Below are 12926 nucleotides of genomic sequence, written 5' to 3' on the forward strand. Positions count from 1 at the left end.
TAAATAACCATGAACTTTTATTGGTCACAGAGCTCATTTTCTGCAAATATCCAAAAGCCAATGGAAAAATCAATCAGGGTGATGCTAAATTCTGGGCTAGCCTACAAAAATGTGTCTCTAAATGCTATTTTGGATACAGCCTTCATCTCGATTCCAACCCCAAAAATCCCACTTTTCAGCTGAAGCTTAAAAGAAAACCACCAGAATACTTTTAAACGGCTAGCAATGGAGAAAGATGCTTTGGGCTAATTCGCCAATGCTAACCAGCCAACACTTGTGCAGCCCAACATTCAGTGAAGTGTACTTGGGGCAGGACTACTTGGCCGACCAAACGCAAATTTGGTGAAGCTGGTGGAACAAAAGTATAGAGGTGTAAAGTGACCCTAAAAATCATACTTGAGTAAAACCTTACAGCAAAAAGCAATCCATTAAAAATTAAAAGTCACCAATTCCAATACGACTTGAGTTTTTTTACGAGAGTAAGTCTTTGGCCTGGTTTCACAGACAGTGCTTAGATTAAACCAGGATTTGACTTTAGTTCAATTAGGGCATTTGAGTAGCTTTTATAAAGTGCCTTTATAAACATTACTGATGTGCATCTTGAGATACAACAATGGTGCTGACATATTTTTAAGATATGTCAATGCAAGCTTGCTTTCAGTTAAAACAGCTCAAATATGCATTTTAGTCTGGGACTAGGCTTAAACCTTGTCTGTGGGGTTAGAGTTTTTGATTTTAAGAGTACTTTAAGTATTTTACTTGTGCTGAATGTAGGCTCAAAGACGCACTAGTCCTCCACACCTAAGAGACATACCAGTGAAAAACAAGAAACAGATGATTTGTCAGCGAGAGCAATCACGTTTATTTTCTAAAACCTCAATAAAACTCAATACTGCAAGTTAAGTCAAGTCAGTTAAGCTAAAGTGCTCAAAAAGAAAATAAGTAAACCAGCATCCCTCAAAAAGGACTCTTCTATATAACAGACAAATAAAATAATGTTATGTAAAAGGAAATAAGGCAAAGCCCTCTTGCGCTGGACGTGCTGGGTTTAGCCACGTTCTCATCTCATGAAACGCCTCAACTACCTACTAATGCACTCGTATTTGCATAAAGTAACCTTGTTGTCAAATTTGGTAAGGCAGGCTTTGGACACACTAGACAATTTTCAAATCTTAACTGGTTTTAAAACTGTGGGAGACCACAGACTTAAGGACTGTTTGAATCGACGTTTAACATTATAATCCTCCGAAGGCACACTATACATGATTCGGCCAGACCACGAGACCCCACACCTGCCGATTCCCAGGGGGATTTCCACACTTCAGAAACAAAAAATCTGGAGTGCCGTCAACATCGTTTTGCAGAGAAAACCAAAAACAGAAACTGAAAAAAATGAAAATGAATCTTTGTCTATACTCCACTTTGTAGCTGCCATGTTTGAACTAAAAGCATACAACATCCGGTTGGCGAAGCTTGCTCTTATTGGGTATTGCCGGTATCTAATCAGTCTGATCAAGAGTCATAATTTAAATCTCAAACATGATTTTTAGATAGATTGGGAGCAGTTAAATAATCATAATGACCCCACACAACTGATCATTTTTTAGACAAAATGTTGTTTGCGACAAGCCTCGAATCGGGCCACAGCCCCCCCAATCACTTGGGGGTGCAAAATAAACTTTGGCTTTTGGAGTAATTGCATTTCTCATCACAAACGCATTGGAGAGTACATACACTTAATGAAAAATGCAGCCAAGTAGTGAGTAAATGTTGCTAATATCTTTGATACTCAGTAAAACTACTTAAATACTTAACACCACTGCAAAAGTAGCACACTTTACATTTAGCTGGCCTTGTTTGCAAAAGACAGAATTACTTTTTCGCTCATATTTGCTTGCACAAATGTATACAAAGATCAATCGTACCTCCTTATCTACATTTAAAATGTGATGCTTAAGTCTGGAGCTTCACTGAAGGGCACAAGCTCCACTGGGAAGAAAGTCTTCAACATAGGTAGTCACTGCTTTAGAAAGGTAAGTCATGCTTCCAAAGCGGCCACTAGGGGCGCTGTCATAGAGCAGCCTGCAGATGCCAGTCATGTGATCTCTTTCAAGGAGGCTTTCATCAGCTCCCAGTTCTTTCTACAGAAACAGAATTCAGTCATTGATGTTAATGATTCCATGAAATCACTGGGCAAATGCAGTTTCCTTTGCTATTGCTAGTCAGTTGAACGTGATAATATTGCACTGCAAAATTAGGTATATAAAGGTTTCTTCTCAAGGAGCAAACCTGATCACTGTAGAACATGTCATTGGCCATTTGTACAATCTTCTCCACCTGAATGACACCACCCAGACTCTGGATGTCCACCTCAGCCAACATGGTCAGCACCAGGATGGCTTCCACCAACAACTGCCGGTATTCAGGCTGAGGAACGCGGTTCAACACTGTCTCCACATGCACGGCAAACTTTATTTCACCGGGAGTCATCTAGAAATGGCAGTATTTTAATATAATTCTGTGAATTTAAGACTAAAATATAACTTCATTTGATCTCTTTAAGTTGTTTACCTCTTTTGTGGTTGAGGATGGAAGCACAAAGCCCTCAATGGACAGCCCATGGCACTGTTAATTACGAGAAAGGAAAGCAAATTTGAAGGATATGCTTGACAAATTTGGCCTTGGCACTCATTGCGATGTGTCCCTCTCACCTTCTGCAGAATCTTCCAGACGTTCTGATAGAATCCAACAGGGACTCTATTGAGAGCTCCATCTAGACGTCTGCGCCGGAGCCACTGGCCATGCCTGCTGTCACGCACCGACGTGGCTCCTAATGATCCTTGAAATGACTCAATGGATGGAAGTCTATATTTCTGGAAAACAATCAGATTAATTACACCTACAAAGAGATCCCTTACGAAAAATACAGTTATTCAACTTTGCTATTAGTATACTTAAATACAAAACAAAATAAATACTTATAAACTAAAAACAAAAAAGTATACTTTCAGTCTACTTTTTATATACTTCTCAGACATTTGTTTTATGTACTTCTCAGAAATATACTTAAAGTTGCACTTAAGTATTCTTGACATACTAACAGAAAGGTCTAAGTATATTTGGCCTTTACTTGTACTCAATCTTTTGATCAAGATACACTTAAAAGTATAATTAAGTATTCAAATTATACTTGGCTATTTTGTGTTTCATTTTTTGATTGAGTAGCCTAAAAAATATACCTTTTTTTAACTTAGTTTTACATACAGTCTTATTTCAATAATATTGTTTGAAAATATTGATTATAATATTGATATAAAACAGATATGTACCTAATTCTGTGTATCTGAATTTTTGTGTAGGCTAGTCCACTGGTAGTGTACATTGGAATCTACTTTACTCCCCACCTGCACTGCCTAAATATTTCAGCTATCCATGTTTTCAGTGTTATACTGTAGGGGGTGATAGAACACTTCTAGTACAGAATCTCCTGATCAAAATACAGGAGAAGAAGAAGCTGAAACAAGTGATACCCTGCGTCCCAATTCGCATACTATCCATCCTAAATAGTATTCGAAAATAGAATTAGTATGTCCCAAATCGTAGTATGTTGAAAAGAGTATTCCAAAGATTCCCGGATGGTTTACTATTTCCGGTCCGAATTCACAGTATGGATCGATGGGCACTCTAACAGCTGATATTGCCCACAACCCATTGCGAGTTGGACGAGGATTCGATTAGAACTACAAAAGTAGAAAGAACTACAAAAGAACTACGCGTATAAAAAGCGTTAAAAAAACTACAAACATGACGGATGTGCGAGTCCGGCGGTTAAGTAGAGAAGTTTAGATAAAGGGGTTTGAGTGACCAACTATCAATATTTAACCTGACAAAAATATATTTATTCAGTGTTGTCACATTATATTTCACCCGCAGCAGCATTGAGAACTTTTGAAATGACACGTTTGGCCATTAACTTTTAAATGCATCATTATATTTAAACTGTAAATACATGAGGAGAGTCTCTGCATTAAAGACCCACAAATGGCAGATCAACGTGCGGCTACATTTCTCTCCGATACGGTAGGAGATTAAACTGAATGTGGAGGATTTGAACTGTGATGAATCTGACGATGATTGACAGGGCAGATAAACGGTGACGGGATGCACGTAACTAAGCGACAGAGTCCGTTAAAGATGGCGAAGTAGTATGTCCCGAAGCTTGCATACTTTTCTGCTACACACTCAAAAGTATATACTTTTTCTTCACAAAAAGAGTACATACTTTTAGGACGTAGTATAAGTAGGCGAATTGGGACGCAGCAATAGAAAGATTGCTCATGTAATAGGGCTTGGGCGCCGCGTTGCATTCTGGGACGTTGCGGCCATGTTGATGGCCTCGCGAAAGTAAACATACAGCAAGTCGAATGAGGAGAAGCAGAGTTAGGAGAAAGAAAAAACATGTTAAAATCCCGAAAGGGATTTGGAATTTAACGGGATACGTTAAATAGGGAAGGCAGGAACCGCTATAGAGACAAAATCGGAACTATTAAAGTTTTGGATTCACATGAATTTCCAAAGAAAGAGCGGAGCACCGACGACGACGAAAACTTTATTTTGTTGGTCCCCAACAGACATTCCACTGACTACAAGTAACTTTGCAACTACAATTCAACTTATTCTACTAACATGAACCCCAACACATATAACCATAACCTACAGTCTACTAATACTCTAATTAGTGTTAGTTGACATGCTGTTGATAACGTACATAGTTAGTAGAATGTTTAAAGTGGACTATCGAAATAAAGTCTAACCGAAACATATATATTATTAGGGGTTCAAGCACGAAGTGCTTGAAAACCTATTGTATTTGTGCCGGTTTTTATTCTGCCGTAAAACGCATCGTGCAGACCAAACCATAAGGGCTAGAGACTTGAAACTTGGCCAATAGGTAGTACAAAAATCGAGGAGAGGTTATCTAATTATGAGCCAGATTGGCCCATAGGTGGCGCTATAGCGATCAATTTCGCAAAACTGCTCATAACTCCTAGACCGTTGGCCGTAGCCTCAAGTGCCTTATATCGTTGGAATCCGTGGCTCGAGACGGACCAGACGTGCCTCGGATTGGCTCGTGACCTGGGAAAATGTCCGGCTATTTTGGCTTTTTCCAAAAACCTACTTTTGCGAACTAGTCCCTGGTTTTTGGCCAAACCGGGACTAAACCAGTGCAGGCAGATTCTCTGGAGTCTGAATGTCAATAATCATTGAAAAAAAGTGGAAATTTGGGTTCAGGGTTCCTAAGGGCCGCCAAGTTTGAGGTGGGAGGAGCCCCTTTCGACTTAATTGGCTATAGCTCGTCAACGGAACGAGATATTTTCACCAAACTCAGCACAACTATGTAAGAGCTCATTCTGTGGTCACCCGAAAAAGGACGTGGCAACTGGCCTCTTGGTGGCGCTTTAACTGTTAGAAAGGTCAACTACATTATCCTATGCAAAATGACATTAAAATGACTAAAAAATGTCTGTTCTGCGCAGAACTTCACCAAATTAGCTGAGCATGTGCACACTATTATTGTAAAGCAGCGTGCAAACTTTTATGGAGATCGGGCCGTCGGTAGAGGTATTACAGTTTAAAAGGGAAAAAATTTAAATAAAAAATAAAAATCATTTCCATGATAAATGAGCTGAAAATGCAAAAATCTACTGTGTTCCTCTCTGCCGGCCATGTCAAAACGCTTGATAAAGTTTTTGTAACCAGCAGCTCAAAAATCAGGCGCTGAGACCCTATCGTTTTTTTTTATAAGCCTTTTTAGGCCCTTTTACGCCTCTATTATTAGGGGTTCAAGCACGAAGTGCTTGAAAACCTATTGTATTTGTGCCGGTTTTTATTCTGCCGTAAAACGCATCGTGCAGACCAAACCATAAGGGCTAGAGACTTGAAACTTGGCCAATAGGTAGTACAAAAATCGAGGAGAGGTTATCTAATTATGAGCCAGATTGGCCCATAGGTGGCGCTATAGCGATCAATTTCGCAAAACTGCTCATAACTCCTAGACCGTTGGCCGTAGCCTCAAGTGCCTTATATCGTTGGAATCCTTGGCTCGAGACGGACCAGACGCATGCCTCGGATTGGCTCGCTCTTCGGGCGCCAATTTTGAGATATTTTGGTTTTTTTGAAAAACCTACTTTTGCAAACTGGTCCCTGGTTTTTTAACCGATCGGAACCAAACCAGTGCAGAAATATTCTCTGGAGTCAGATTATAAATAATCATTGAAAAAAAGTTGAAACTTTGATTCAATTTTGCTAAGGGGCGTCAAAATGGACGTTCAAGGCGGAGCCTATTTTATTTATAAGGCTATAACTCAAGAAAGAAATGAGTTATTATCACCAAACTCGGTGCACTTATGTATGGGCTCAATCTTTGGTCACGATAAAAAAATCGCGATGATTGGGCTCTAGGTGGCCCTATAATGTTAAAAAAACATAAAAACGGCTATAACCACCTGACTGTTAGTCTGATTGACTTGAAAATTGGTATGCAATATCTTGGTCCAAGGCCCCATTTATGTATATGAGGACATCAGCGTATCTCAATCAACATGGCCGCCATCGGCCAATGAAGCTGATACCTATAAGACAAGGTTAACGGAGGCCAATCAGAACGAAACTTGATGGGCATGTTTGACTCATGGTCCTAGAGGTCTGTAAGAATTTTAAAAGAAATCAACCACTAGTTGGCGCTAACGAGTTTTATGGCTCTGTAATCACGTGGTGTTTAACATATCCACACCATATGCATATCAATTGATAGATCTCCTCATGTTAAATAACTTTGCCTCTAGAGCCATTGCTGTCAATCAAATCGTTCATTAAATATTTGCAATTATGTTAAAAACCTACTTTTGCAAACTAGTCCCTGGTTTTTTACCCGATTGGAACCAAACCAGTCTAGGACAATTCTCTGGACTCCCTAGAGCAATCATCTTTGAAAAAAAAGTTGAACTTTTGCATTTGGATGGCCATAACAGGGACATTTAGAAAAGAGGTGCGGCAAAATACATTCAAAAGCCTATAAATCCTAAGGGAAAACTCAAAACTTCACGAAAATTGTTCGGTATATGTGGCATAACATGCTAAAGAAGCATGCAAAGTTTTATGGAGATCATACCATAGGTGGCGCTATACTGTTAAAAAGCTTTAAAACCATGCACTCCTATGGTAAATTCCCTTTATTGGCTGTAAATGGACTTTTCCATGTGTTATCATATAATGTTCAAATCATTTGTTAGATCTGCTCATTCTGACTCTCTAGATCAATTGAGAATGAGATGTCGTCACGACACAGTGCCCCGCCCATAGAGATCACGGAATCCTCCCCCTTCTGCCATTTTGGGAGGATAGTACTCGCCTTAGTGGATTCGGACAGAGACTGGAGAAGAGATATTCTGATGATTACTAAGTACATCATTTTCTAAACTCAATGTAACATGAAGTTTTAATCCACCCAAGCCGAGCTGAGAAAGCAGCTGCTGATAAACACACGCTATAATTCACCACAGGGTGTCAGTCATCGTCTAAACTCGTGACCGCGAAGCTGAAGTGTGTAACACCTGATGAATACAATCCTTTATTTATTTGTATTAAACATTTTGATCACTATTCTGTCATTTTCACTATCAATCATTTTACTGTATGTAATTTACATGTGTATGCCCAAAACGCTTAATTAATATTCAAAGTAGGCCTATAGTTGACAAATTTTCCTCTAACGTTACATTAATTTAAGGCACGTACCGAGCATTTATTCTACTTAAGAAGGCTGGACTAAAAGCACCAGCACACACAAGCGATCCTTTTTATTAGTCAAATTCATTTAGAAATCAAAACTCAACAGGTATTAAATATGATCAGTACGAGAAAAACTCTTACTGAGAGGATGAGCACTGGACTGCTGCAGGATAGTGGGGAGATTTAAATCACAATAGAATCATGGTACATCATTCTAGAACGTGGTAAATCATGGTAAATTATGGTAAATCACAATAGAATCATAGTAAATCATACTAAAACGTGGTAAATCATGGTAAACCATGCTAGAACATGGTAAATCATGGTAAAATATGCTAGAATCATGGTAAATCATAATACAACATGGTAAACTATGGTAAATCACAATAAAATCATGGTAAATCATACTAGATTGTGGTAAACTATAGTAAATCACAAAATAATCATGGTAATCATACTAGAATGTGGTAAATTGTGGTAAACTATGGTAAATCATAATAGAATCATGGTAAATGAAACTGAGCCAATGAATGTTTCTCTGCTGCCACCCTACTGGTTAAATTAGTCATTTTGTTCTATAATTCATATTTAGACTTTGTAAAGTCACTATTATAACATTTAAAATCACATTTTGTCAGTTTATCACTTCATTTCACCTGATATCTCTCAAATTCATTCAGTGCTTAAAAACCTTTCATGCAAAAGGCGTCAAATGCTTAAAGACCTGAAATTGCTTGAACCCCGCTAAATGCTGCTTGCAGCTTTAATTATTATTATTATTATTATTATTATATAAGAAATTGCACTGCCTCCGTTTTTATTTGTTATTGCAATGTTATTGTTTACTTTATTTATAATTTGCACTTCCTCCATTTTCTGTGTCTTTTGTTGTTATTTTATAGATACCTATTTATTTGCTTATATAGTATTGAAAGAATTTATTTAAAAAAAAAGTGTATTTATTATTGTTATATAAAGTGCACTCCGTTATATAAAGTGCAACAACTTGCACTCCGTTTTCTGTGTTCATTTTTTATTTGTAACCTTTTACCTTGAAGCATTCCACATTTCTGTGTTCTCAGGTTGCACTACTTGCAAATAAACACTAAAAAAACATCTGATTGTGTGACAATTCTTGCTTTTTGCACATCGTACTGTTATTACTTCTTGTCCGCGGTTGCGCCTCCAAGCATGAAAGCGGTGGAAAGTTAATCCATTTTCGACATTTCCCATGGTGATTATGTGTTGCGCTGTTACACCCCAAAATGCAGCAACGGTTTACCATAGTTGAAATAACGCCAAAATAATCAAATTAAGACACACGACTGAGAGGGAGTACGTCTATAAACAGTGAGAAGTAGTCCGAGTAGTAGTAAAGGATGCCATCAACATGGCCGCCACGCCAAGTAATGACGTCATGACGCCCAAGCCCTATTGTAAAATAATGTGATCATCAAACATTAAAGGATTAGTTCGCTAAAATGTATATCATGCAGAGCCTCTGAAGCCCTTCAAAGCCCTTTGAAACTGCTTAGATTTGGACCTTGTCATTGAAGTCCATTATGTGGAGAAAATCCTTGAAATTTCTTTTCGACTGAAGAAAGAAAGACATGAACATCTTAGATGACATGGGGTGAGTAAATTATCAGGAAATTTTCATTTTGAAGTGAACTAATCCTTTGCTTGTAAATCAAAACTACCTAATGTTATCAAATGAAATATCAAACCAATAAAGAGGAAATGACTGTGAAGCTTTGGGGGTGATGATGAACTCAATCTACTCCATCTGTCATATGATCATGTCTTTGAATCTGATCAAGGTGTAGCCTTTGACAAAATGCGACATTTGTTTAAAAGGTTGCCTTTCTTTATGAAACTTTTTAAGTGATAAAAAAGGGATGCAAGAAGCTATAATAAAATGTTTTTAAAAAGAGTTAAAGTACAGTTTAAGGTATATTTGAAATGTAAATCATTTATATCTACATTTGAACATAGTGGTACACTGAAATTGCAAAATATATAAATAGTAAAATATAAGTATAATGTTACATTCACTTAAAGAAAACGTATACTTGCACACATATGTCATGCATTAAACGCACACTTAAAAGTATACTTGCACACATATGTCATGCATTAAAACCTTTACTACTTGTATTAAAATAGTAAACTACTAGTATACCTATAAGTTCAATTGTAGTACAGATGCAGTACCAATAATAAACTTAGTTGTGCACTTAAAGTTTACAACTGTTACACTTATAGTACACTTAATCTTATAATTTTATATACTAAAAGTGGGCAAATTTAGTGCCCAGCAGTATTGAAATAGTACACTTTTTACAAGTTTACTACTAGTACATTGATATTTTTATACTTTATGCATAAAGGATACTTCAAAATATACTTGAACATTACTTTTTGCGCTCTAGCGGTTAATAAACAGAACTTCATGCGTCTTGCAGAAGAACATTGTAGCCGGATCTACTTCTCTCTGTTTAATGTCTGTGGCGAGTCATGCAGGGACTGTGTTCATCCGCAGCGGTTCCTACCAGTCTGTTCTGAAATAGTCCCAATATAAACGCTTATTATAAGTGTACCATAATGACTCAGGTTAAGACAAAAACACGGTTTTGAAAATTGATTCATGATGTACATTCTCATAATATAATATTTCTAAATCTTGAACACAAAAAAAGTTACGGACATTAACTTTTTCATAAATTTTTGTAAGAGGGCATATCTCAAGCTTGGAAAGGAAGTTAAGGCATGTTTGCCTCTGATCCACTTACCCCTGCTTCAATGTTTCCAATATCCAGCGAATGGACTGAGACAGACTAAAGGATGCAGAAAAAAGTAGAGTTAATCTACTGCAATTAGATTCAGACAAAACCAACCCAAGCATTTTCTCACCAGTTTGATATCACCCTGTTTACTTGCAACTTTCACTTCGGTTTTGGTGGAGCTGGATTTGCTCTCGTCAAGGACACTGACTGCAGAGCTGACCACATTTCCAGCTGAGCGCACTGGCACAAAAATACAACTGATAAATACAATTTCACAGACCTAACAGATGAAGTATGTTGCTGGAAATGGATGAATATATTTACCACTTTTTTGAACTCCAAACTCTTTGCCACTGAGAATGTGAAGCAGCAGGTTCTTCATCTCAGATGGGCTCATATTCATCAAACTTTCTGTAGCCTCCTCACCTAAAAATAAAAAGACTTGTATGTTTTTTTGTGCTTGGACTAAAATAATTTCTACTAGGGCTGTCAACTGATTAAAAAAATTGGGTAACACTTTATTTTGATGGTCCCCTTTGAGCATTCTGTTGATTATAAGTAACATTGCAACTATGTGTGAACTCACTCTCATTAGAGTATCAACACACTCTCTGCTTAATATCGACTAACTCTTTATTGTGATGGTCCTCCAATAGACATTCTACTAACTACAAGTAACTTTGCAAGTACATGTCAATTTATTCTAACCCTACCAGTCTACTAATCTACTTTACACTAATACACTCAACTAATACGTCAACGAGAGTTAGTAGACATGTAGTTGCAACTTATAGTGAGCACAATATGTTAAAGGATACATCAAAATAAAGTCTAACCAAAAAAGTATTTAATTAAATGGAAAATGTAAGATTAATTCATAATTAATAATAGTATAACGATTAATTAGCCTTATATACACAACCGTTCAAAAGTTTGGGGTCAGTATGTTTTTTTTAGCAATTATAATTTACATTCAGCAAGAATACATATAAGCGACAATAAAACCACTTATAATATCTATAATATAAATATAAACAATAATATAATATCATTTGTAATATAATTTAAATAGATTTTACACACTAATTGCAATATCGTATCGCATATCAAATATCGCATTATTTAAAAAGATATCGCATATCGCATTTTTCTTCAATATCGCACAGCCCAGAACTTTCCATTCATTTCAGCTTTGCCATCACAGAAATAAATTACATATTTAAAAATATTTATCCTGTTAACAGTCTCTGTCCTTGTACCCTACCACATATTTTCGTATTCATCATAAATTAGGTATCATTCATGCGAAAGCTTAAACACTGAAAGTTCATTTTGTAAAAAACATTTTAAAATTGGACATTGTGTTAAAACCTTTTAGCAGGCTCAATTTTTGTGATAGCAACTTGTTTAGACATTTAGCTTTGATTTTATTGCAATTTTAGAGTCAAAATTATTTTCTAAACTATATATATATGGTATAAAATAAAAAAAAGTTTAGTTCAGTACATTACACTTCTAAAATGTTTTCTTTAAAGAGTCCTTAGGTCTGTATTCTAGGGCATTCATGAATTACAACCAATTAGGTTTAGATCTATTCTCAAAAAGAGGGGTGACAGGCTAAATAGAAAATATTATTTTATATTGCAATAATATTTCACAATATTACTGTTTTACTGAATTTGTGATCAAATAAATGTGGCCTAGATGAGTTTAAGTGACATAAATGGTAAAATTGCTATATCAGTTTTTGCTGAGAAATCCTCCAAATGAAGGCAATTCAAAGACGGACATTATAAAAAGTGGCTTTGGAATAATATATTATTTTATTTCCACATCGCTGAACATTGAGTCTAACACGGGCTTCTTTTAATCTCATTATTTTTTATAGTTTAATGACATACCTGAACAGCTGAGGGACTGGGCAAGCTCAGTGACCATGACCTGAAGAATGAGGCCAATGCGGAGGCGGAACATTTCACTGAAGATTTTCGGCTGGGTTCGAATAATCATGCCCAAAAACACCATTATCTCCTGCCAGGAGCGAATGCGAGTGTCAGTGGAATTAAAACATACAAGGCTGAGATGTGGATCTGACCTTCAGATCTAACCTGAGTGAGAATGGCGATGGTGAGGTTGTTCTCGCTCGCCTCATCGATCAGCTTTGCCAGCTTGTCTGGAGGCATAGGACTATACGGAGACAAGGATTGTAGTATGAACAGGTAAATGAGAATGTGAGCATATTTGTGTGTAACTCACGCCGAAATTGTTTTCTCTCTTGGTTCAGGAGGAAGGCCAACTGTTAGATGCTTCTGATGAATTAGCAAATCTGAGCATGCCTGTTAATGGAAA

General features: G+C 36.9%; 1 protein-coding gene across 3 annotated transcripts in view; it reads right to left on the reverse strand.

Annotated features, from left to right (window-relative positions):
• Positions 1-12926, reverse strand: part of phka1b (phosphorylase kinase, alpha 1b (muscle)) — a 29313-nt gene continuing 16387 nt past the window's right edge. For 2 of the 3 annotated variants that reach the window (XM_067423307.1, XM_067423308.1), the window contains 10 exons: positions 12834-12913; positions 12686-12764; positions 12479-12608; positions 10902-11003; positions 10705-10817; positions 10584-10628; positions 2712-2873; positions 2572-2625; positions 2290-2490; positions 1-2141 (listed from right to left, as the gene is read on the reverse strand). In XM_067423307.1, coding sequence (XP_067279408.1) covers positions 1968-2141; positions 2290-2490; positions 2572-2625; positions 2712-2873; positions 10584-10628; positions 10705-10817; positions 10902-11003; positions 12479-12608; positions 12686-12764; positions 12834-12913 — 1140 coding nt within the window. In that variant the 3' untranslated portion in view covers positions 1-1967. Of the gene's footprint in view, positions 2142-2289; positions 2491-2571; positions 2626-2711; positions 2874-10209; positions 10353-10583; positions 10629-10704; positions 10818-10901; positions 11004-12478; positions 12609-12685; positions 12765-12833; positions 12914-12926 lie in introns of those variants that run through there. The other variant, XR_010898913.1, reaches the window with a different exon arrangement.

Source organism: Pseudorasbora parva, chromosome 18, assembly GCF_024679245.1.
Source record: "Pseudorasbora parva isolate DD20220531a chromosome 18, ASM2467924v1, whole genome shotgun sequence".
Classification (NCBI taxonomy): Eukaryota; Metazoa; Chordata; class Actinopteri; order Cypriniformes; family Gobionidae; genus Pseudorasbora; species Pseudorasbora parva.